General features: G+C 43.7%; 1 protein-coding gene across 1 annotated transcript in view; it reads left to right on the top strand.

The window, feature by feature from the left end:
* Positions 1-13,405, top strand: part of LOC126443335 (uncharacterized) — a 74,214-nt gene extending 60,809 nt beyond the window's left edge. Inside the window, exons 7-8 of the mRNA XM_050090928.1 lie at positions 740-962; positions 11,556-13,405. Of these exons, the coding sequence (XP_049946885.1) occupies positions 740-962; positions 11,556-13,033 (1,701 nt within the window). The 3' untranslated portion in view covers positions 13,034-13,405. The remainder of the gene's footprint in view (positions 1-739; positions 963-11,555) is intronic.
* The last annotated feature ends 11,717 nt before the right edge of the window (positions 13,406-25,122 follow it).

The raw sequence follows: 25,122 nt of genomic DNA, 5'->3' as shown, positions 1-25,122 counted from the left end.
TTTCAAGTGGTAATGTGTGCTTCAGCTCATGACAGACATGTGTACATGTCAGCGTCTAAAATCATCTATAACAAATTCGAACAAGTCATTCATATCCTTAACATAAATATCACATGTTCACTCTCTTGCAATGCATACGAAATTCTTCTTTAAAGAAAAGAGGTATTCTGCAGGAAGCGCTGCAGTTCTGCTGTTTGATGTGCCTGAAACCTGTTAAAACGATATAGCAGCACAGAACGGAGTGGATGATCTGCAAGAAATATAATCGGTGTCTCACTGAAGTGCTCCGAAATCTAAAGATGAAATCTCGATGCGCTAAAATGCTAAGAAGACCAATGGATTTGCGATTGTTTGCTGTGTTACTATGCATCCTTTAAAGAATGAAAAAGTTCCAGGTTTGTGTCCCAGTGTGGCACACAGTACTCATCTACCAGGAAGTATCTTATGCATTGCTGAGTGGAAATCCGTTCTGGATACTTTTAGCCGCGCGGGATTAGCCGAGCGGTCTCAGGCGCTGCAGTCATGGGGTACGCGGCTGGTCCCGGCGGAGGTTCGAGTCCTCCCTCGGCCATGGGTGTGTGTGTGTTTGTCCTTAGGACAATTTAGGTTAAGTAGTGTGTAAGCTTAGGGACTGATGGCCTTAGCAGTTAAGTCCCATAAAATTTCACACACATTTTTGGATACTTGTACGTTCTTGCATAAACTATACATGCTAGGTTTTCAACTTTTAACCTGGCAGCTTGTGTGCTACAGGCGGCCGCTGTTGAGTGAACGCCTGCTGCGCTATCAGCCGTGGAGCCCCTTCTTTGACGACGACTACAGTGCGCTGTGCAAGGAGCGGCAGCCAGAGGCGTCGCAAATGTTCAGCCTCGCTGACGAACTGTACGCCTTCCATCGTGTCTACTGGTACACTACAGCTGAGTACATCGATTCATCCTACGGAAACCGTTTCAAGATTGTAGGTAAGTTTAATACTGGGACCCGGCCACTTCATGGTTATGCGCTGACAAGTGTTCAAGTTGTTCGAGGAATGAGATTCAAATACCCTTCTGAATATGTAGTTTTAGCTCTTGCGTGATTTTGCACGCCACGCAACGTAATCTCTGGTGCTCTTTCCAAAGTCAGTGTTTAGATTCCTCGGCAACTCTCCGTCTGGATCTATGACAAGTTTATGTGACACAAAGGTCAAAGGTGTACCCCCAGCTGCTCGTGGCCCGTGAAGGTTTCGATGCCGGCGATGTACAGAGGCTGTGTGATGTTCTGGAGACGTTACTCAAGTGCCAGCTCGAAACAAGTGGGTGTCTCACAAATAATGTTTGCAGCCTCAGCCTAAAAGGCGACCACCTCACCTGGGGAGTCTGCCAGTGTCTGGTACACTGAACAACTCGTCTCCCTCCTGTAGGAGGCCCGCAGCACCTCTAAAACGGTGCCCATCCCACAGCACTTTGAACTCCGTCTCTGAACGCCAGTGCAGATAAGACCTTCATACATGTGCGACACGTGCCTCACATAAAAAAGTGTTCCTTTTTATCTTCTATAAACGCTCTAAAATTCTGTATACGTAGTTTTTTTTCAGACCTAGTCTAAGGCTTGTTTTAAAAATGGCGAATGGTCTCTGCAACATAACGGCTACAGACAAGCTAATGTTTTGTCAATACTGTCCTTGGTGTAGTGATCTAAATCATGTGTGATCCTAGCACGATAGTGTTCGTATTTACTATTTTTCTTCGACGAACAATATTTCGATTTGTAACTAAACAGTTAATTGTATGAGGTACACTGCTAATATTATCCTTAGAAGTATTAATACTATGAACTGTAGTAGGACTGAGGAAACACAGCTATCACACCTGTCTGCTAAACAACTTTATTTCTCCGAATCACTATATTTTTTTTAATTTATTATTTTATTCTCGTTGCTGGACTTTATCTCTTACTCGATCATCTATCTATCTTGCACCAGACATGAAACGAGTTGTAATCGTTCATTTCTCTCTTTGTAACTGCCTGATAGCTTCTTGTTCGGCAGGGAGTAACTCCATTTAGATGAGAGGAAAGGAGGACAGTGGGCTTGTGCTCTCTCAGCGGAAAAATTATTTATGCCAGCCGTTGTCACTCTTGACCGCTTCAGGCAATCGAACTTGCAGGGTTTTCATTGGTAGTAAGCCGACAAATTAAGAAACTAAGGTGGTCGAAAAGGGTTACAACAGATAAGGAAGTAAGTTATCATAAGAATATCCGTATATTAGAACCAGGAACTGTAATACTGAGAAAAAAGGCCTTTCCAAAATTTCGGCTGTCGCCGATAATTTACTGCAGACACTCACAAGAATAATACTGGCACATAAAAGGAAATACGCATTGTTAGCAAGTTACTAAACAAGCAGACTTTTACCCCATCTGTTGCTAGACTGAGCTGCACTCTGCAGCATGTCTATAATCATGACTGAAACTGTTATGGACACCGAGAACAAACGTGTGAGCTGTAGTTGATGTTTCAATTCCTCACGAGTGGCAACAAGATATTAAAGAATGAGCAGCGACAAGACCTTACAGAGTTGTGGACCACTAGCTGTTTGTCTGGAAGCTAACTTTAAGCCCGACGGTGTGGCCGTACGGTTCTAGGCGCTTCAGTCTGGAACCGCGTGACCGCTACGGTCGTAGGTTCGAATCCTGCCTGGGGCATGGATGTGTGTGATGTCCTTAGGTTAGTTAGGTTTAAGTAGTTCTAACTTCTAGAGGACTGATGACCTCAGATGTTAAGCCCCATCGTGCTCAGAGCCATTTTATCTTCAGGGGAAAGTTGACGTCAAAATCCAGAGAGATCGGAGAGGTCGTGGCAGTTCGGTCGAGATGGGGGGGAAGGGGGGGGGGAGGGAAAGAAGAAAGTCGTGCGAATCTCTTCTGAGCACGTGGCGATGTTCGAAATGGTTTGCACCATCCAGCAGGCTGCTACAACGGCCCTGTCTGAAAGAGTTGCCCTCGCCACTATTAAAACAATGGCGCTTCTCTGCCGGCTTCTTTACGCATCACTGTCCAGCAGAACTAGATGCTTGCCCACAACAGACCAACGTATCAGGAACTGAGTCCTGATTTGCTGTCGCTGCCATTGTGTAAAATCAACTAAATCGCAAATCCGAGGCTACAGATGTCAAAAATACTTCCTGTGTGACGACTATCTGACCCGGTATCGCAGAACCACCTGGCCTATCCCAATTACAAACAAGACCAGTCCAAGTTGCAAATTTTTATTTTTTATTCATTCGATGATTTGTTTCGGACCGAGACCCATTTTCAAATCACCATAACATAGTCGAAAATGGCATTTCCGAAGATGTCAAAAACGTGCAATGAACATTTACAGTGCATGCAGATAACTCATCGAATGAACAAAACCTCGGAACGGTTTTTCGTTCACTGATTACCAGAAGTTGCTGACCCAAACTACAGCAGCATACTGGAAGTTCGTAAAACCACCCATGTTAACTGGGCCCAAATGTACAATCCTTGCACAACTGCATCATCTACACAGCCTCAACTCGAATGATCTAATAAATATAATGTAAACGCATTATTCACGATACTATACTTACATTCTGCATCCCAACAACTACATGCATTGCATCCTCACCATCAAATATATTGAGTTCAGATCCACAGTGTTCTACACCATCAGTCGAGCTCACCGTCATCATCTCAACAGTTTTTTGTGTCGCATCCCTAACATGAAAGACATCCAGTTTTTCCACAACATTCACTCGCCTTCTACTCTCGTCCAACAGATGACGACAACACCAACAGTCACCTTCCACTTTTAACATCCAAGTCACCTGTTCCAAAAAGCAATCCAACTTTATCTTCAGCCACACCAAAACATCAGCTTAAAACCTATACCTAACCTTGTTTCGCCACATAAAACATCAAGACAAAGCAGCAGCATAGCGTTCCATCCACATGTCTGTTCCCTCAGCTCCAACGAGATCTTCATCAGTCACATGTAATCTCAATGCTACAACTATACTTTAATGAAAATTGTTACAGTTTCGTAACACAGTCCCAGTCACTATACACTCTACAAAGCACAGATAATTGCTACAACATAGAATCAGATGGTACTGCCAATGGGTGCTTGTGAGACATCCTGATACCAGCACCTCACTCTGCAGATCAGAAACCCTGGGATTGGTGATACACATGAACAAAAACACTGCCACATTTTCCATAAACTGAACAATCTATTGAAAAAGGATTCATTCTCCTCTCATCCATAACAACCACACATTACCAAACAACCTCAACAAGGCAGACTCAGTGCTTCATATCTTAAAGATATACTCACTGTATCTAATGACTGCTCGACAATTCGGTACATACAATGTCACACAAATACGACCACCATATCTCTTGGTCCCAGTTTAAAATACCTGTCTATAACGCCACAAAACGAATTAAATATAGCATTTACAACACAAGACTATAAAGCCACACATTTTGTGAGCGTGTGGGTTGGTGCTATTCTGTCATCCTGCGCAACAGATTAATCTGAGATGTACCCTTTACCCTTTGGCCCCTGCAAGATGCAATTTCCACCCCCACACTACTACAGAAGTCAGACGGACACTCCTAAAGTTCTAAAGAGAAATTCCTGAAAAACTTTCAGCAATAAATACCTTCCGGAGTCGTCCACTGTAAGGAAATGACACAAAAATTCACAAAATGTGTTACGTAACTAGTGGGATACTTGGGTACTGGAGTAGTGCTAGTTAGTGTAAGATATACATGAAAGTAACGAAAATTATTATTTATTTTGCAAAAATTCTGAGAAATCACAATAGCACTTTTACTTATGAATTGAACACATTATTTGTGGGTTCTTTTCAGAATGTGAAGTTACCTCTTAAGGGTAGGATTCGGTAATGAAATTTCTATACAAAGTTTAAGATTGTTATTGAATTGGCAGAATGGCTGAGAGCCGCACCTACTCAACTTGAATAATTATCGGTTAGAATGCTGCTAGGTACAGTGGAGGCTGTCACGTGTGATATGCTGTGAAGGGTACTGTTGTGGAGGAAATGTGGGGGTCGCAAGAGCTGTAGCTGCGATGACTGCTGTCTGCGCCGCTCGCTGCCGACAAATAAGACAACTCTCGTTCTCTCTGGATTGACCTTCGCCAATCAAACTCTCCCTACGCCTTGATGAAGGCGAGGACTCCTGTTCGCCCCTAGTCTAACTATTGGCGTGGTACACAGGTCAGATAACCAGTCCACCGCGATGCCACTCAAAAATTCGCTCGCAGGCGTTTAACTATTACTCAGTCTGTTCACACCGCACAATAAGTGTGGCGGCCAACACAGTGAACAACATTTAATCGCAAGGACTCAATACACAGTTGCACTTCGATTCGCTCTCGACAGAGGTGCTCTCCCAGTGAAGTACTGAGGAGAGACTTGTTCCTCGCTCTTTGAGCACACGTACGAGCGCGCACGCTCTCGTTATGTGTTCTCGCTCCAAGAGCGACAACGGAACGGCCCCTCTGCACGCCAGACGTGAAGGGGTATATCTTTCGATCTCTTCCATTACTCCTTCAGCTCAAGGCGTCAGAAATATCCTCTGCCAGTCAGCATTGCTCTTCTAAAACGGGAGAATGACGTTTTGTTTAAGGTGACCAATCCGGAAATCTGTAGTATCGGTGTTTGGCGTTTGCTGTCTCCCTGTGAAAATCTCTGAAACTGCGTGCTATGTGTAAAGAATGCGTAGGCTGGCCGCTCCCACACAATGTAGCGGAATTTGCTTTTAAGCCGAACACGGGGTCGTCCTTTCACTAGGGCTAACGCTGTCTGCTCTACAGGCGGTCACTGGCCGACGTAGATAGCTTGGGACCGGCCTCCTGGGGTGCAGTTGCCTCTCTCGAGCTAAAAGTTCCTGTGACCGTCGAGTCTGGAACGTATGTGTGTACGCCAGCCTCGAGTATTTCAACCACGGTGCGCACTTGCGATTTATTAGTTATTTGCATATCGTTTACATGAATTCTTACAATACTGACTTTATCTTATCGAGTTTGGGCTCGAATGAAGCGCCTTGATGTGCAGAGTATGATTGTGAGGGCGGAATATGGAAGCAATGAAGGAGACCACGACGTCTTACAATTTCAGGAAATTCTTATGAGAGGCTGCTCATGACTGCATTACTTTCGACCTCCTTAAAAAAAAAAAAAAAAAAAAAAAAAAAAAAAGAGAGAGAGAGAGAGAGAGAGAGAGAGAGAGAGAGAGAGAGAGAAGCAAAACTGTTATTTCCTACTAGCTCTAGTCAAGTTGTGTGATATCATACTGTACGCAAGTTTACATCCGACGGCTCCCCTACGATTTAAGGGTAGTGTCTTTGTATACTAATCAAAACGTGATGGAACCCAGGTTCGAACCTCGCTACTGCTTAAATTTAGAACAAAAATCGTCAGTAATGATGGATGGGAGGATAGAGCTTCAAGGCACTTTTTTCCCCTGCTCCTAAAACCCTGAAGAGTCTGCAATGCTCAAAGGCATGAGAATGCAGAAGGTAATGGGAACCACTGGTGTCTGTCCACAGGACATGTGGCCTATAATTGAAAAGTGGTATGATGACTGCTCCACTGGCGAAATATTCCGCAATAGTCGCACATTCTGATCTGTGGGAGGGAACTGGCAAGTGCCAGGTGTCCCAATGAATTATGTTTACTGTATAGCTCCTTGCCTGGCACACCATGCTTCTTTTGTCACTGTAAATCTTACTCAACAGCATATCTCCATCTGCCTCGATAACTTCACCTCTTGGTGTAGCCTCTGCTACATCAAAAACACTTTTGTTAAAAACCCAAGGAATTATTACAATAAATACCACCAATCATTTCTCTCTCCCTAACTTCCACCATGGCACACATAAACATGACTGTGTGGTGGTACTCTCTTCAAAGGTAAGCTGGTTCGAATCCAGGTAATGGAAGAAATTTGCATTGCTGGTATTTCCCCAGTAATGGGAGGGGGAATTGAAGCATAAAGTTTCTCATCACCAGACCTCGTGTCAGTGTTCTACATTACATTACCTCTCCTCAGTGTATCATGATACACTGATGCCTGTGACACTGTTGAAGGTGACACATGTGGTGTCGACGATAATCGCCTGCAGCAAATCGTCAATCGACCACCGCAGAGATGCTGTACACCTAAGCAGCATCGTCACCGCCTATGAGAAAGAAGCAGTAAGCCACGCCTCCTGTAGCTTCGAGGCGCCACAGACGACAAGTATTTCCAGCTCTGCCAGTGCCTGGTACGAGTTCTGCCAGAGTCCAGCCTGAGTTCTGTTCTGTCTACGAGGATATCAACAGTTCCATGACGACTGCAGAGAAGCGACGAATTTCTGCCTTCAGAGTGCAGTGTCGGCGTAACGTCACTCAGTCAAGCCTAGGCCAAGCAAGCACATACAGAGAGTCGATGGCCAACAACAGACACATATTTGGCACAACTGTAGTAAACGTTCAGTGTTCATCATCTGCAGACTTGTACTGTAATGCCGCTCAGTGTTTTCAGCAGCTCCTGTGTATCTGAACCCCAATTAATACCACACGTGCTCCTGCAGTCACAGCTGCGAGGAGCTAAAAATAAGTTTATCGCTTTCCAAACAAAAAGGCGTTCTTTTGACTGTTTCATTTATGTACTTGTAAATTTATTAAAAGCAAGACACAACAACATGTGTGTCGGATGTGGATGTTAAGTTCCTAACGCATCCATTACAGTCATGTACACTCAACAGATAACTTCGAGTCACAGTTCTCTCACAATGCAAGGACAGTGCCCAATTACGTGGAGGAAGATAAGCGCTTGCAGTAAGGCGGTGGACTTGCTGCTCCATTCCTCTCTGCTGACATGGGCAGAGGACTCTCACTTTCTTATATCTTGGAATAATCACGGAACCGCAGCCTACAACAAACTCAAATTAAGAAAACAGCAAACTCGACAATGTGGGGATTCCATCATCCAGCCATCCTCTGTACTTGGAAACAACCAACTGAACGAGGCGATGCTGTGGTAAGCTGGTGGCTACAAACTTGATTTTCGACCAAATTTAGTTTCTCTGCGATGTCCCTACACAGCGTAAGGTGAATGACACGAGGGTCCCTATGGATGGACGCAGCTGTCCTGCTTCCCCGTTCTTCCCAATTCTGGGTTATGCTCTAATAGCTGTTTCACCAACAGGACGTTAACCCCTGATCTTGTTTCTTCCTTCGTCTTTCCAAAAGCCTTAGTGGCCCCAGTGTTACTTCCGCCAATATAGCTTGGATCTCAGCACTCTCAAAAATTTGCCATTCCTTACAGTCTTAGAACACCTTGCACTCAGTATCATATTTGCAGTCTCAGACGCAACCTGTACCAGCTGATTAGATTGCCCTCTCTTCTGAGATTCCTCAGACTTTGTCACAAATTGCAAACGTTCCATAAACGTGGGAAACAAAAGCAATTTTTCTCGCCTATCCTCTGGATACCTAGGCTTCTGGTGCGCCCTCCACTTGCCACCCTTCTGTATCCTATTCGAGCGGAACTTCAGCTGGCTGGTTCTTCCTGTTCCAGAATAGTATGTAGACACTTACTCCTCCAACCAGCTATAATCCTAGCGTCTACGCCTCTTCAATATGTAGATGATCCCGCTTCCAGCCTCCTGACCACTGCCATCCCTCCCTCACACCTCCCTCTACCCACATCAACTTGTCAATCATACTTCCCAGCCCACTCCAACACCTTGAATACATACACCCTTTCTGGCCGGCACCTGCATCATACTGTATTACCCTCGTAGTAGATATTGGGAACTGACTGCCAGTGACTTGCCAGAAGCACGAGCCTTATCTTCACCATAGCACCATCATCAACTTCAATGTACATGTGTTTATGTAGAGACGCTATGGCTTTTATTTTTTTGAAACCTATCATTTTATTCATTCTCCCCAAAAAGCAGCAAAGTGTCCGAACCTTGCGCACCACACGATAATGTGGTGGGAATGGAATGAATAACAAAGAAAATGGAGTGTTTACGTCAAAGTGGTGCATTCGGCCTTCCACAGGATGTGCCTGTGTATAAGAATCTTTCAGAACTTATTCGTCTTACTGGGTATACATTTGCGCTCAACACGCCAATGAGGTATACATTGGATGACGTGTAGCATATATAACTCTCCTTTGATTTGTACTCTGAACAGGAATAGTGCTCGAGGACAACGACCATCAGGACTTCTCAGAATGCAGTAGGTAAAGCCGTCATCAAGCTGAAGCCTGGTTTGGTCACCACAGTGCTTCGCGAGCCACTGTCCTACTGCAGGTTGTCGTCACTCGCCGTCTTCCTACTTCTGAACTAACTTACCCAGTTAATAATTGTGGGACACAGTTAATTATTGGGTCTCCGTACAATTCTACAGTTCCATCATTTTCGTTTCCCATAAATCAGTGTCAGAGATGAAAGAAAAGATAAGTAAGAGAAGGAATCTCGGGAGCAATGCCTGAATCCCAAATCTCTGGAGTTGCAATCCCACATTCATCCACTCAGCAGCTGAGGCATATATGTCCCAATTGCATTTATTGCTACATTATTATCATTACACAAGGTACGAGTGAGACGAAGTAATTACATTTTTCTGCGTGTTTTTGAATGTATGCAAACAGACTATTAACAGTAAATCGTTCATTGTGGTAAAGGTACTTCCTAAATCGTCAGTTACTGTATTTTGTTGTGCTTTTTCTCGACAATCTCGTGCTAACGAAACAAACTGGTAACAAATATGCTCCATCACTTTTTTTCACGCTGCGTGATGGGGTCACTAAGTTCACGGAGGAAAGTGAAATATCACACAGACGAGAATTCAGCCTGCATCCTATTTCTTTGTACAGGACGCCTATGGAGTTATGTCAAAAGAGTATATTCTATATGGACGTAGTTAGATATTTAAAAAAATACGTATCCAACGGATCAGTGTATGGACGATCACACCTTCCTCAGATATCTATGTGTCTCGCTGTCCCCCTTGCTTTATTGCGGATCGTTCTAGTAATTCTGCTTAGAAAGACTTCTTCAACACTTGTGTCAATTTTCCATTAATCTTTCAACGTTGAGCCACATGAGGCTTTATTATTCTTCATATTCTGTTATTTGCGTGGTAAGATCAAAAGTTTGTCATGACGATTTCAAAAGGTTGTTGAGGTGGTAATGTTGGGATTTCGTGGTAACCACTTTAATGTGGCTTTAAATGCTGCAGAACCAAATAATCCGAGAATAAGTTGTTCATTAAGAAACCCACAAATCTGACCAACAAAACGAGACTCAAGCTCCTTCCTTCTACAACCACACAAGATCCGTGATTACCTTGTCATGGAGCTGAGATACTGAAAACTTCTGTTGTACTGAGAAATGGAAGTTCCCACTCATGTAAGCTTCAAAAGAATGTGGTCCTAACAGGTATTCTGATCACACAATGGCCCACATAATGTGAGGTAGGTTCCTTTCCAACTCTTGGTAATATGGGTACTTTCCTTAGAGAAGAAAACAATTTCTTCCTGATCAAACAGTGGTATATGGCACATTTATACATAAACAACACTCTTGAGCGAGACATGGCAGAAGTCGCCACAAGGAAGTACGGTAGGTTACAAATCGTTGCTCCACACTAATGTCAGATAATTCAGTAACAAACATGGGCCTAAATCCTTTCGTATTCATATTTTTTCAATATGGTCGTGCATTGTTGAACAAGATGCTTGAAGTCGAACTGCTCTCTTGCAAATGATTTTCATTGGAGACTGCTCATCTGATTAAGAGTGGGTGACACACGTTTCCTGTCACTTTTTATTGCTTACAATACGTGGCCTGTCTTTGAGACAGCCTGAAAATACAGGACAAAATGGTTCAAATGGCTCTGAGCACTATGGGACTTAACATCTATGGTCATCAGTCCCCTAGAACTTAGAACTACTTAAACCTAACTAACCTAAGGACAGCACACAACACCCAGCCATCACGAGGCAGAGAAAATCCCTGACCCCGCCGGGAATCGAACAAAATACAGGACATTTATCTCAATCAGGCATGGCTACTTTACGAGGGGGACTGAGGCAAATGGTCTCATCATGTATTACATAGTTTTTCCTATCTGCGGATATTCATGCACCGACGAATCCTCCACTAATCTCTCCTTTACAAGATGGATTCGGAACTCAAAGACTGCAGTGCTGAAACAAAAATATAATTCTGATAACATTGTTTTTTGTCATCTTCAGTGCAGGACTATCAATAAAACCTATTTACTTCCTCATTTTTACTATGTCAAGAGCGATACAGGGACTTCTTGGACACCCTGTAGATGAAATAGACGTCTTTTTTAATACTCTTACTTTGTGTTGACATGCCGCCTTACATAGCTCTGGGTAACTGAACCTGGATAATGCGGGTAAACAACGCCCAGGCTCGTCACCCAGAGAAGAGTTTGGATTCAGCTGCCTGCAGTGTACGGCCACCACCTACTTGCTGTCGTTTTCTTGCAGACGAGGAGTGGCAGCTGGAGGACAGAAGCCACGCTACGCTCTCCGTGGACACTGACTGCGTGCAGCTGTTGGTGAACGCCCTGGACCACCCCACGTGTCCGCTGGAAGACCTGCCACTGGAAGCCGTGAAGCAGCGCGAGCGTTGCCGCGAGCAGCTGTGGGACGACGTGGTGCAGAGGTCGCCCCACATACCCGTCACCAGCTACCTGGCCTACACGCAGAGGATAAACGTCAACCTCTGTCTGCTGGCCTGGATGGCTGTCAACTCGTACGGCATTTGTCAAGACGTCCCGTTTAGTATAATACGGTCCGTGCACGATGCTCGCTGCTATTTCGATAGTCCTGATGATCAATCATGTCTGCAATCGAACGCTACAGACGCCATCTGCTCTGTTTCCAGAGCTATTCTGTTGCTAAAGTGTCGCAACTTTTCCTCCATCAGGACTTCCCATAATTGTACGTCAAGTAGTTTCGGACTTGGATTATTCCGTAGTAGAAGCAGTGTACTGTATCAAAAGCTAACAGAAGAAACACTGAACTACAAAAACAGTTTAAACAACGCCACCTTGAAGTACAAGGATTTCAAAATCGACAGCTTGAAGCCTTTAGAAATCTCATTTATACTGATAAATATCATTTTCCGTTTTTCGACTGCCGGAGTATACATGTACCTTCCCCAGTTACGCAACTTGCCTGGAAAGATACTCTTGTCGTTTCAGATCACGTGCATAGTCCAGATCCTGTGTTCTGAGGTCGTGTATCGTATGGCAGGCGTCCCTGACTTACCAACAGCAGTGCTGATAGACAGCGCCCTCACACTTCTCAGCTGTTTCTGGCTGAACTCATTCTGCTACCACATGTACGCTTGTGTTCGCCATCTCAGGCTTCCTAACCAGCTACTACCTGCTGAAGTAAGCCAGTTATTCCGTCGTGAGGTGCTGTGTGTGCTTATACCGTGGAGTATAGTATGTGCGGCAGCTGTTGCTTTGGAAAAGACGAGTAAATATTACCTGATCCACAGTCGCATAGTAGTCCTTGCAGGGATTTCAGTGTCTGTGACATTCAATTTGGTTTGTCTCGGACTGCTTGGATACATGTACCTGCGTAATCGGAGCTCCATGCGGCAACTCGAAATTGTTGATAACAAGAAATTTGCCTCAAAGAAGGAATGTCTTTTTATGTCAGTTAAGGCCATTATATTAAGTGGAACAGGAATTATTATTAGAATTGGGTTCCACCAGGCTCAGGGAATAGCGCAGGTAGTGTACTATATGCATCTAGTTACGATGGTGCAAGGACCAGTGCTCTTCGTCTGTTTCGTTTGCAATGGAACGACGCTCCCGATACTGAAGAACAGGATACTTCTTTGGTGGAACCCAACCAACATCCCTGCAGCTCTAGAGCTGTGTTCGGCAGCCGAGAGGAATCTGGCCAGGAGAAACAATGAACAGTCTCCCTTTTCAGAATCCTCGCTGTAGCCTCCTTCAGTATTTTTCGCAAATAACTGTCTCCACACTACACTGCATTAAACCCAGCAATAAAATGGACTCTACCTGGTATGACAATATTAAATGTCATTAAATCTGATATCGTACAGCCAGTACTTCTCTGCCCATAACGTCTCCTTCATTTATAACTGTGTGCTTATTTGTGAGTGGTAGCCTCTGTCTACCTATTCTAATGCACTGAGACTACTCACTAAAATTGTTGGGAAATGCTTCGTGTATACAATAGGCTGCGTTAATCACACGGCCTGTTATATACAAAGAAAACGCAGCACGTTGTCGGAGGAATTCCCTTCGTCAGTGTCATCTACCGTGGCGATGATGCATTTCTGGACATATGTTCGTATGACGTTTTTTCTCCGTTTTCCGTCGAGGATCTCTCTTTGCAGTTTGTCGATTTTATTAATGTATAATGTATGATACTAGTATATATCATATTATGTCTGAAACAGAGAAATTTTCCATATGTGTGTGAAAGATGTACTTTTACATGATTTGTAATTCAAGTACCATGACAAGAGACATTCAGATACTTATAAAATCAAAAGAGAGGGGCCAATGACTGAAGTGGTGTGTGCATGAAAGTGTAAATGGGTTTGTTGAGCTTATTAGTGGTTTGATTACATAGAGTGGCTGAAACAGGTATGGTAGTAAAGTAACAGATGACTTGTGTGAAATGTGGCTTGAAGTGAACGCAAAGTGTCGAATGGCAGAGTTATATGAGATTAGCATTATTGGGTTTGTGAGACAAGACGGTGATTTGTTAAGCTAGAGGTTTGTAAGGGTACTACGGCAGATGTTAAAAGTTAATGTTCCACGTGCCACTCTTGGGTAAGGAAGAACATTACTTAAAGGCGTATTTACAGAAACAGTACTGTGGAAGGATAAACTTGTGTCAGTACTGTGAGTCCTGGAAAACATGTGCCATAGTAGCTTCACTAGAAGCACACAGTACGCCGAAATTGTTGTGATTCGTAATCAATAGACGATCTCCCATTTGTTCAAATAAAACCTGAGTGGGCAAAGTAAAGGAGTGTCTGTGTGAATTTAGTATCCAGCCCAACTGAAAATCCTGTGATAAATAGTACTACCTGGAGTGATCTTCGTGAATTTCGCACTTAGCAGGCACCCGCAGTGTTAACCGCGATTTCCGTTTGGACGCAGTGGAACCAGAGGGAGGCAGGTGCCGGGTGCAGCCCGGCTGGCCGCAGGGGGGCGCCGGCAGCTCAACACATTCTGTAAAACCGTTTGACGAAGATTTGCAGGCCGTGCGCCTCGATTCTGTCAGCGCAGCGCCAAGCCAACCCTGGCCCGCTCTGCGTGACGTAACGAGAGCGCGCCGCGGCCTTTTTAGGTGGTGGCGGCCGCGCGCGGCCTTCTCTTTAGGTGGTGGCGGCCAGAGCCGACACGGGGCGCACTGGGGCGCTTAGCGGCCCACCCACACAAGCGTCCTGCACCACCGGGACACGCGTAAAGTCGGTCCGACACAGTGGTCGCCAGCCGAGCCTCGACCCGCTGGAAAGTATCGAACCTCATCGCTCGAAAGCCAGTAGGTAACGGCCCTCGTGCTACCTACTTACCCCCAGGCAGGATCCCGAGTTCCGACCGCAGTACTGGGAACATTCACAGCCGAGCCCAGGAAATTACTTTCGACTGGCTGTACGAAACACACAGTTCAAACTCAACAGAAAGACGGTCACTCAATTTGGATAACAAACTGAGATTATCGCTATCCAATTACCCCAGCCAAGTCAGTCATTTGAGTCGGAGGACCACTACCACTTAATTAACATCACCGAGTTTTCCCTGAGCTACAATTCGCCGTAAACGCCCACACTAATTACTATTTCAACATTCGCAGATAACGACAGGAAAGTTCTTAAGCGGTAATAGATGCGCGCAAACGAGAAGGCGTTTGGAAACTCGGGAACACTGTGCGTCGCGACACAGAACTCCGCTCCAGAGCGCCCGCGACCCGCCACGTCGGCCACACGGGCGCCGACGGCCAGCTTTCGATTCCCCGAGCTCCGAGCCTCTCCACGAAATCCTTCTACACGTGGGCCTTTCAGCCAATCAGGAGCAGCAGAGGACTGCAAGCCCCACCACTGGCCACTCCCTGCTGCTGCTTACAGCCGCTGCTGTCACGTTCTGGTCTTCAAAAAGGCGAACCAGCGAGCAGATATGGGTGGTCAGGGAATCAGCTGTTGCAACCCTTTGACTCGTGGGGTATCAAGCATTAACGTCTGCAACCGATATACCTACTAAGGGCTTTCCTCTGATATATCTGGAGACAAGCATTCTCGCAGCCGAAACTGCTTGAACTGTTGTTACATGTACGTAGTTGTTCGACAGCAAGCGTGTTGATGTCCCCTGCAAAGTGCATCATGCGTAACTCGCGCCACTGCCGTCAAATGCAGCATTGTCAGAGCGACTCAGACTTGGGATCGGCAGTCTGCACAACCGCCACACTTGAGACAGGGACGACCAACTCGCATCTGCCGAGGCTAAAGGCACAGAACTCGAAGCTGACTGCGAGCGCTCTCAAGCAGAGCGGGGGGACTATGGATCGTCCTGTTTCCGATATGCAACAACAGTTTTCACCGCACCAGACTGAAGCAGGGAACTCTGTCTCCACCAGATCTCCAGAAACGCAACGCTACGCGAACTAGCCGAAAACCCGGACAAGAAACCCGAAGTAAACAGGCAAAGCCGCCAATTACAAAAAGTTTACACTCATCCAAATACATCTCACGAAGAACAATGTTTACAACTGGTTGGATGCAGATTGAATTAAAGCACATCTAACACAACTTATGGCACTTTAGCAAACCCTACAATAAACTATAAACTAAGAAGGTGGCAAAGAAACCGCCAAATCGTTGTAACCTGCACTAAAACAGTTGCCTGGGCCACCAAGTCGTTCACAAAAAAATCCGAAAAAATTTGCCAACATCACAACACACCCATAAGATATCGAAACCCGTGAGAACAGTTTGAGTTACTTACCGATCTGAAGCAACAATAACAGAAATCACATCGCACGCCAAACACTAAGCAAAAGAGAAACTACACAGAGTCACGCTCGCCTTTGTGATAACCAATTTTGACCGTGATACAACAAACGAAAAAACTGAAGGGGACCTAGAGGTACCGGGAAACTAAATGAAAATTCCCCGCTATTCCTTCCAGTCATCTATAGTTACAAAGAACCAACTAACAAGCTACTTGTCCACCATATCAGAATGCACTGTGTACCTCACAAGGTTGGACTATTTAAACACTACCTCCTCAATAACAGCTACGTCCGTATTGCAACACTTTCGAATAAGCCACGAAAAGCTGCGATATAAAGAGAAATGTGAAGAACGCAGTCGAGCACATCGAATTTTTAATGGCAAAGTAGACCCGAAACAAGAAGCACCAAAATACACGAGCTGCTACACTGATAACGTTAATAGTGATGAGAGTCGCAAAGAAAGACCAAAACAGCCTATCTCAGCAAACAAAACTGAATACATTAAGCGCATTGATGAAACTATCACGGTCTTCGTCCAAGAATGTCACGAAAACAATCAAACGGAAAACATACTCTGAGTCTTCACTACAGCCCTTCACAACCTGATATTTGTAAGAAGGGAAATAATAACAGCAGCTTCTAAAAAGCTCCTACTACGTTCTTTGGCGAACACGGATCCACGTCTATATCGCCATATTGATAGACAAGGAGGCCTATGCCCAACCTAGGAAACAAGAATTAACCTTCACATTCAAGCCTAAGAAAGATGTTGCCAATATCTGCATTGTCAACACACTGGGTTTCTGCTCTAAAAACAAACTCCCTAAAGGCATAGTAAGAGAAAAAGAAGTTGGTATTATAGTCGCAGCACATACCTCATGAGCAGGTAGAGAAATCAATCTAGATAACTGTATCTGTCACGCAAAACAGACCGTAGTAGAAGCTGAGATAGATGCTTCAGAGTCTTTCATATAAAACACCACAAGGATGTATCCTGCCGAGGAACCGCCAACTGATCTCGTTAATTATATACCCTCATTGTGCCCAGCTAAAGGAACAGGAGACTCAGTGTTAGATCTGCGATATTTGCTGAAAAATTGAACAAGAAAGATATTAAACTTGTCGTAGCCATTTTGAATCACGCTAGACTCAGAAATGACTCGCCGCCTTTTATCAATCACTATGGCACTTCTATCTTAGGACATATACTACGTACAACATAGCTACCCAGATTCTGAAGCTACACTGAATTTGGCGACTGCATAGCTAACGAATACCTATCATTTATTATGCTGTGAATCACAAAAACTAGGAAAAAACTTAAAACGATGATAAACTCACGAAATTGGATAGTCGAAAAAATCAGATTGATACGTTTTAACACAAAACCTAACCAATCAACTATTCAAACCACTCCTTAAGACTCCTGACGTACATAAGAAACAAAATTAAACAGTAGGGAAATTCTGTAGACCATACGGCACTAACCAAATGGATATGCTACGATTGGCTTCAACGTTTTCAATGACCTAATAAGAAGAGAAACCCACCAAATGATGCGCGAGGTAATCACAAGAATTAGGTCCCACAATAAAAAGTAGTTTTTGGAAAAAAGTTCCAACAGGTCATAGCACACCATTTGCGAACAACCATCCTTAATAGCAGATGAGAATGTCATTGATTACTGACGACCTCAAAAAAGTTCCTCAAAGTGCTACAAAAACATTCACGGTCATCCGTGGTATCCAAAATTCGATGAAACCGACGAGGAAATAATATTCGAAAATCCGAATGCAACCGCTTAACATCCACTACTTTATAAGATTGACGAATATGAAATGGAAAGAAAGCAGCTCAGAGACTGGAAGCACTGGAAGATAACAAAATAAATCACTCCTTTCACAAGACACCTGCCTCAAACACATCAGACGTTTCTTCATCGCGGCCATGAAACTGAAAATAGTCTCTCTAAAATAGAAGCAAGCTAAAATCAAGATGATTTCCCAACCCGAAAGACCAAAAAACAACACCAAATCACAGGTTACCGTGCTCTCAGTGACAGGGAAAGCTTTCGAGACAGACTAAAAATATTCAAGGAATAGAGCAACATAATGGCACAAGAACAAGCCGGGTTCAGCGGCAACCACAGCACAGGTGACCCGGTCCCAGGACTGAGCAGCAGAGCGACGCAGGCTGAACGCAACACGGCAGGCGCGACGCCGGCACGCTTTCTAGTGGACGGCGAACGCGCCTTCCATTGGTTGTGGCATGCTGGGCTGCTCTTTGAAACGTTACTTTTGAACTTCGGATGCCAAAGTGTGCAGCTTACTAAAAATGTTGCTGGAAATAGGTAAGTACAAGCGCTGCTTGGTGATCACCATTGGACAAGTATTACGCCAGCCGCAGAGACGCCACGTGGGACAGTCACGTCTCCACTGCTACACACCAACAACACGACTGACATCGCTAAAGGTCGAGGATCCAAACAACAGCCCTGTACACAGACGACACTGCGTACTGTTGTCGCGGCCCGACATGCGGCAGAATTAACGAGCAGGTCAGCCCCTTCACAAACAAGCAGGAATCATCGCTAAGCAAGTTGAGTAGATTAAAATACAGTGGATCCACGAAATCTATTATTCAGCACCAACCTGTCATCTTCAACTACCCCTACTTTAAATAAATATGTATTCCTCACGTCATCTTCAGAGGTACTCTGACAGTCAGTTATAAACAATGAAGAAATACACCAACTGGAAAATAAGCTGTTATAACAGAGAGATGTTGTTCCGCCCCTCAGTGTGAAGACTGGTTTTAAAAATAGCTCTCCATTCTACTGTATAACTTGCAGGCCTCTTCATCTCCAAGTACATACTGCAGCCCACATCCATCCCAATCTCCTTACTGTATCCACCACCTGGTCTTACTCTACGATTTTCACCCACACTTCACTTCAAAACTAAATTGGTTACCTGTCGACGTCTCGGAACGTGTCCTACCAACCGCCCCTCCATTTGGTCAGGTTGCGCCTCGCATGTTCCCACGTTTCTCGGGATTCCAAACTTATCTTCCCTGAGGTCGACGTCTACCAGTTTTTTCATTCTTCTGTAAAGAACTTGTGTTAGTATTTTACAACGACGAGTTATTAAACCGATAGTTCAGTAATTGTCACACCTACGAGCAACTGCTTTCTTTGGAATTGATAACATTACATTCTTCGCCTGTCTCATACGCCGGGCACAACAGGTGGGAGAGCTCCGCCGTGGCCGGCTCTCCCGAGGCTGCCTGTAATCCTGCCACAAGACTGTTTACTCCCTGGACCTCGTTTCCACTTAGAATTCTCAGAACACTGTCAAATTTGATCTCGCACAGTTACATCTCCCACCTCATTTACATCCATGACCACTTCCCTATCTGTAATATTACCTTCAGTGAGATATAACTGACATAACTACATTAGCAAAAAACAAAACCTATGTGATGTCATGACAGTAGATATTCTAAATATGTTGTGGCTATGCTATTGACTATACAAAGACATATATCACTACACCATTCAGACAGCAGTTTCTCCTACATAACATGGCACTTACCTCCGACTTACAAAGTTATCTTACAAATCCTTCGTATCATACTAGAGGTTAGTTCCTAAGCATTTGTCTTAAGATGAACAGCGTCACTACATCATTAAGCGCATTTCCGTTCAAAGAGTAACACGTTTGCTAGGGCACATTGCTGCTTGTACTAAACTTAAATATTTTCATTTTCACCTCTCCCCTGTCAACAGTGACTGTAATTGGGATCAGCAACTCAGAAACAGACATTCTTTAACAAAGTCAGTCTGAAGTAGTCGACGAATGATCTTGGCATTAATCACGTGTTATTAAGACCTGACTTATCAGGTGCTGCAGATAAGTGATCTTATGTATTTCTGAAACATTAAAACTTAATTACGAAACCTTTTAATTTTCTTGATCGCAAAAACACATTGCTTTACCATTCATTACACGTTTTGGTTGCCAGTCAACTATTGTTAGCTTGTAAAAGAAACAATAAACAGGGAATTGCCTTAGATTTAACCAAATTTAACAAAGTTACGTAGTATTGCGTGATGATATGCCAGTCATGGTAAGTACAATGTGGCTATGAATTCTGTAGGCTTGAACGCCATCATCTAATAGCATATCTTGGAACTGAGTAAGTAATTGGAAAGTACCTATCGGGTGAATGTGAATAGTAAACTGTTTTCAGATATTAAAGAAATAAGCAAATAGAAATAATGAAAACGTACCATGCTGACTAATGAACCACATTTTCCATAGACTATTGGTTACACCAACGAAGTTACAGAGTTCAGCTCTCAACATATAGTAACAATCGAAACACACTCTTTCGTTAAGAATAAAGGCGCTAGCCCAGCTTAAGAAGCGAAAGTAATTTAAGGAAGAGACACTCTCTCTAGTTACTTATATCGAAAATGAGTATGAGCAGAAATTAGTAAGTGTAGCTGCCTTTTTGGCCCTATCAGCTGTTCTCGACACTGCTTGGTGAGAAGCACTTCTTTACAAATCCACGATTGTGTCGTACATTTAAGGACTTACTTAACAACATGCTAAACAATAGAGCATTTCATATCCATTCTCACAATGACAGATGCAGGGTAATTAAACCAAATGATAGTTTACTTCAAATGTCTGTTCTGAGTCCACTACCACTTTGGTCTGTACATGCACAGCTTACCAAAAGTCTTCAAAAAAATTGATTTATACTGATGACATTTCCTTGGTGGCCCAGAGCCTCAACGTTTATGATGCTGAAACCTCTTTATCCACTGATATGGAAGTCTTAGAAGTATACATCAAGAAATAGTGGCTCCACCTAAATCCACAGAAAATAATTGTATCTGCATTACATCTGTGCAGAAGACAGTCAGAGTGCACACCAGAAGACAGATTCAGAGACCAGGTCTCGTTGTACTGCATTACACCGTAATACATAGGAACAGCGCTAGATAGAACTCTTGACTTACAAGTAGCACCTAAAGCCAAAACGAGAAAGAACAGTCTTCAAAAATTTGGTGGTATCTTATGGGGAGCTAATGCTCGTGTTATGAGATCCATAGCTCTAACCCTATCATAGGTGCTCTGTTGCTGAAGATTACTGTTCGACCAGGATCAATAGTGCTCATACTAAGAAGATAGATGTCCAACTGAATCAGGTATTATGGGATGTATTCAGAGTACAATCGCTCTAACACTTCCTGTTCTCAGCATCATCCCACCCCCAGCTCTAAGAAACCAGCTCTCCTAAAGGTCTGGAAGAACATTCTGAAGAATCCTCAGCTGGCCAGTCATCGAGATGCTCCACAGGCAGAACATCAACACTTGAAATCAAGGAAACCCTCATCATGCACAGCGGAAAACCTCGTTGTGTTCTCTTTGATTGTCAACCATTTACGGAAAATTCAGTGGAATCCGTCATCAATAGTCAACAAGCATCTAGTCAAGGACCCATTCATGCAGACATGATTCGATCTCCCCAGACATCAGTAGAGGATCTTGAAATGGATTAGCAGTGGAGAAGGCTGATGTGTTTATCTTAAGTATGGGGTAAGTGTTCTTTTTACAGACAATTCAATGCCGCTTTCTAAATATTCCAGTTTTAATGGCCTCAGTATTATCATAACAGAAACAGGGTCACATGTTGCAATACGCTTGAGGCAGGTACATGTCCTGCCCGCTGCTGTGACGCCACATGATGATCAAATCGTGCTAATTCCAGAGATCTCTTTACCCTCACATGTGCTGATTCGATTATGTGCATGCTTAATTAACAAGATATATAATTACCCAGGGGTTGACTTCTGGATCCTGAGGTGTATGTCATAATTTCATCAAATGATTTATCAGTTATGCTTCTCCCATGGTCTTGGTCTCTGTATCCTGAAGTGAACTGGACTGTGGATACTGAAATAGTACTTACCGACGAGAGTCGCGGCACAGTGTCATTTTCACTATGTCGTCACTGCTTAAAAAGTGTGTTAGTTGCCCTGTCGTCGTGCTATATAATTTTTGCATGTTATTGCATTAAGTCTTGGGATTTCGAGGTCATCTATACTGCAGAGAGGTATATAAACCATACAGCTCTATGATATTATCAGTTCATTTCAGAATGCTACTATTTAGCAGTACATACATGTTAGCTTATGGTTCAAAACATGTAAATGTAGGATTAGCATGAGATCGTGAGTGTGAAGTTACAGTAGAAACTGAGGATGTCCGTCGTAATGTAAAACACAATTTACAGATACGAGTTAGGGGGAGCATTGTTTGCCGATGAAGCACACTGAGAAGTTGATGACAACAGACTACGATCCTTTTCAACTTCCTCTTCACATGAACATCTGTAGCAATAAGGCAACCATCATCGACCTGTACAAAAGTGTCGTGAAGTTGTATTGGTTATGCAGTGCACTACGGATTGCAACAGACAAATACGGTGGCAAGTATATGTGAAAGCGTTGCTAAACGATGTTGTATGTTATGTAAGTGAATGTTGCATACAAGATGATTTAGAACAATATGTAAACATATGTATGCTTGCAGCACCAAGGGCTGCTACTATAATCCTATAAATATTGAAACTGTAGAGCCTGATTTACAGACAGAGAACGGAGATACGTCGTTGCTCCTGTTGGATTGAACACAATGGAAGCAGAATTTATAGCATAAAAAAACCAGTTATTTAAAGAATAATACAGAGATATAAGACAGAGCGAATATTAAGAAATGTGTCAACAATTGTTTTTTTTTATTTTGTGCATGTATAAAACGTTAATAAACAAAGTTATTTAAAATGTGTATTTGTCTTTCATTGAAAGAGCACCAGTGCAAAACAAATATTATGCAAGATATTTACAGATATGATAAACACGTCATACTATTCTGCAAACCCTCAATCATACATACAGCAAATATATTCACTCATTGAGTGAATAGGGGCAGTATGGTATAGTGTGAAAAAATTTCGACGATATAAACACACATTTAAAACAGCTTAAGAAGGGTTCAAGTTACTTGCAAATACCCACATACTTAAAACAGAGATATGAGCAACTGAAGACGGTATTGACTTTGTAAGTGGAGGTCCAATAGTACTACCTTCAGGTTTTCTGTTAGGACAATGCTTAGCATTTGATGCTAAAAAGGTTTGCAAATCCTATCTGCCTGTAGAAACACACATCAAAATGTATTACATCACATCGGTTCCGAGAGATCCAGAACCTGTACAGAAACCTGGAATAGAATCAAGATAAACATCATTTCCGCCCTTTTTATTGGTCATGAAAACCACACACTGCATATTGTTCCACCATACAGCGAGACCTTCAGAGGTGGTGGTCTAGATTGCTGTACACAACGGTATCTCAAATACGCAGTAGCACGTCCTCTTGCAATGATGCATGCCTGTATTCATCGTGGCATGCTATCCACAAGTTCATCAAGGCACTGTTGGTCCAGATTGTCCCACTCCTCAGCAGCGATTCGGCGTAGATCCCTCAGAGTGGTTGGTGTGACACGTCGCACATTAACAGCCCTTTTCAATCTGTCCCAGCCATGTTCGATAGGGATTATGTCTGGAGAACATGCTGGCCGTGAGGTACAGGAGGATTCCAGTTACATTACGTTATAGTCAGGCAGAGGTTCCGAAATCAGGTATTGGATTGTAACGCATACCCAGGGAGTAGTTATAGACTCAGCTCACAATTTAATAGTGGTGAAGAGTAGACTGAAGTTTGAAACATTAGTCAGGAAGAAACGATACGGAAAAAAGTGGAATACGTAAGTACTAAGTAATGGAGAGGCAAGCTTAAATGTCTCCGAAGCTACTGATACTGCAATACAGCGCATTATCCAGTTCAGTAGAATAAGAAGGACACTTCTATAAAGGGCGATCAGAGAGAAAGGGTCCAGTAAACGAAGTTCTAAAATGCATACCTTATGAGCTATGAGCACTTTTTCACGTTCGATACTGTGGAACGAGCACTAAATAGTTTACCTCTCACTCTTTTTGACGTGTCAGTCCTTTTGTATTTCGTTCTTTGTACCTTACGAATATGTCTATAGTAGTGGAAAAGGCCAGTTACTCGTGTGCTGATAGCAAAGTTTAAGCATCCTCCACTCGACCGTCATTTCAGCATCGTCAGAGTTCTGAGGTGCAGCGATCATGGTTCATTAAGTTACTTCCTCAGTTTGCACACATACCTGCAAATCCATCGCTATCCTCCGGTGGAAATGATGAAAGTAACTGTGACTGTTCACATGTATGAGCTACGCGTGGGCATTATCGAGGCATTTCGAGCCATGGAACAGAGAATAATTTTAGGAACTGGAAAATATATTTTATAAAATGCTGCTTGTTCCAGATATAGGCACAGAAGCTCAGGACGACTCGCGAGAAATATGCACAGACAGTCCAGTTACGCTGGATTCCCTGAAAAATTACAGCAATCTTAGATAAATAAGGGCATAAATGAGTACTGCGCAAGGGGGAGTGGCACCTCATCTTGGAATGATCAGAAGTAAAAGTCTGCAGTCCTGTGAATGAATTAGGACACAAGCTGGCCAAAGAGCGAGCCCAAGAAAGTGCAACAGGAAACTAGAGCGGAAATTTTGTGTCAGTGAGGAAATGACAGACGCAGCGCGAAAGAGAAGTGAGAAACGGTGGTCTGAAACCATGAAAGAGACTATGGCAAAAAAGTTTTTTTCAGCTGTTCAACATCGCCATTCTCCCATTTACCACTGTCGCCTAGTCTTACAGCTGTGTCGGCTGTGCAGGGGAGATTAAAGGCTCTCTCCAGCTTGCTGAGACAGTTGAGTCTGGTTGGCCTGGAGGAGGGGCGCGCGCCCGGAAACCGAGGCGTCACTCGACGAATTCTCCTCGGGTTATCAGCCGAGTGGCGGCGTCGTCTCGTCCCAACACTCTCTTATACTATGGCTAGCAACTCGCGATCGCGTAAAAGCAGTGGAACTTGGGGTTTCTTCGC

The sequence above is a fragment of the Schistocerca serialis genome, unplaced genomic scaffold, assembly GCF_023864345.2.
Source record: "Schistocerca serialis cubense isolate TAMUIC-IGC-003099 unplaced genomic scaffold, iqSchSeri2.2 HiC_scaffold_1458, whole genome shotgun sequence".
Classification (NCBI taxonomy): Eukaryota; Metazoa; Arthropoda; class Insecta; order Orthoptera; family Acrididae; genus Schistocerca; species Schistocerca serialis.
Note: the sequence above shows the minus strand (reverse complement) of the source record. Positions and strands in the feature narration are given on the sequence as shown.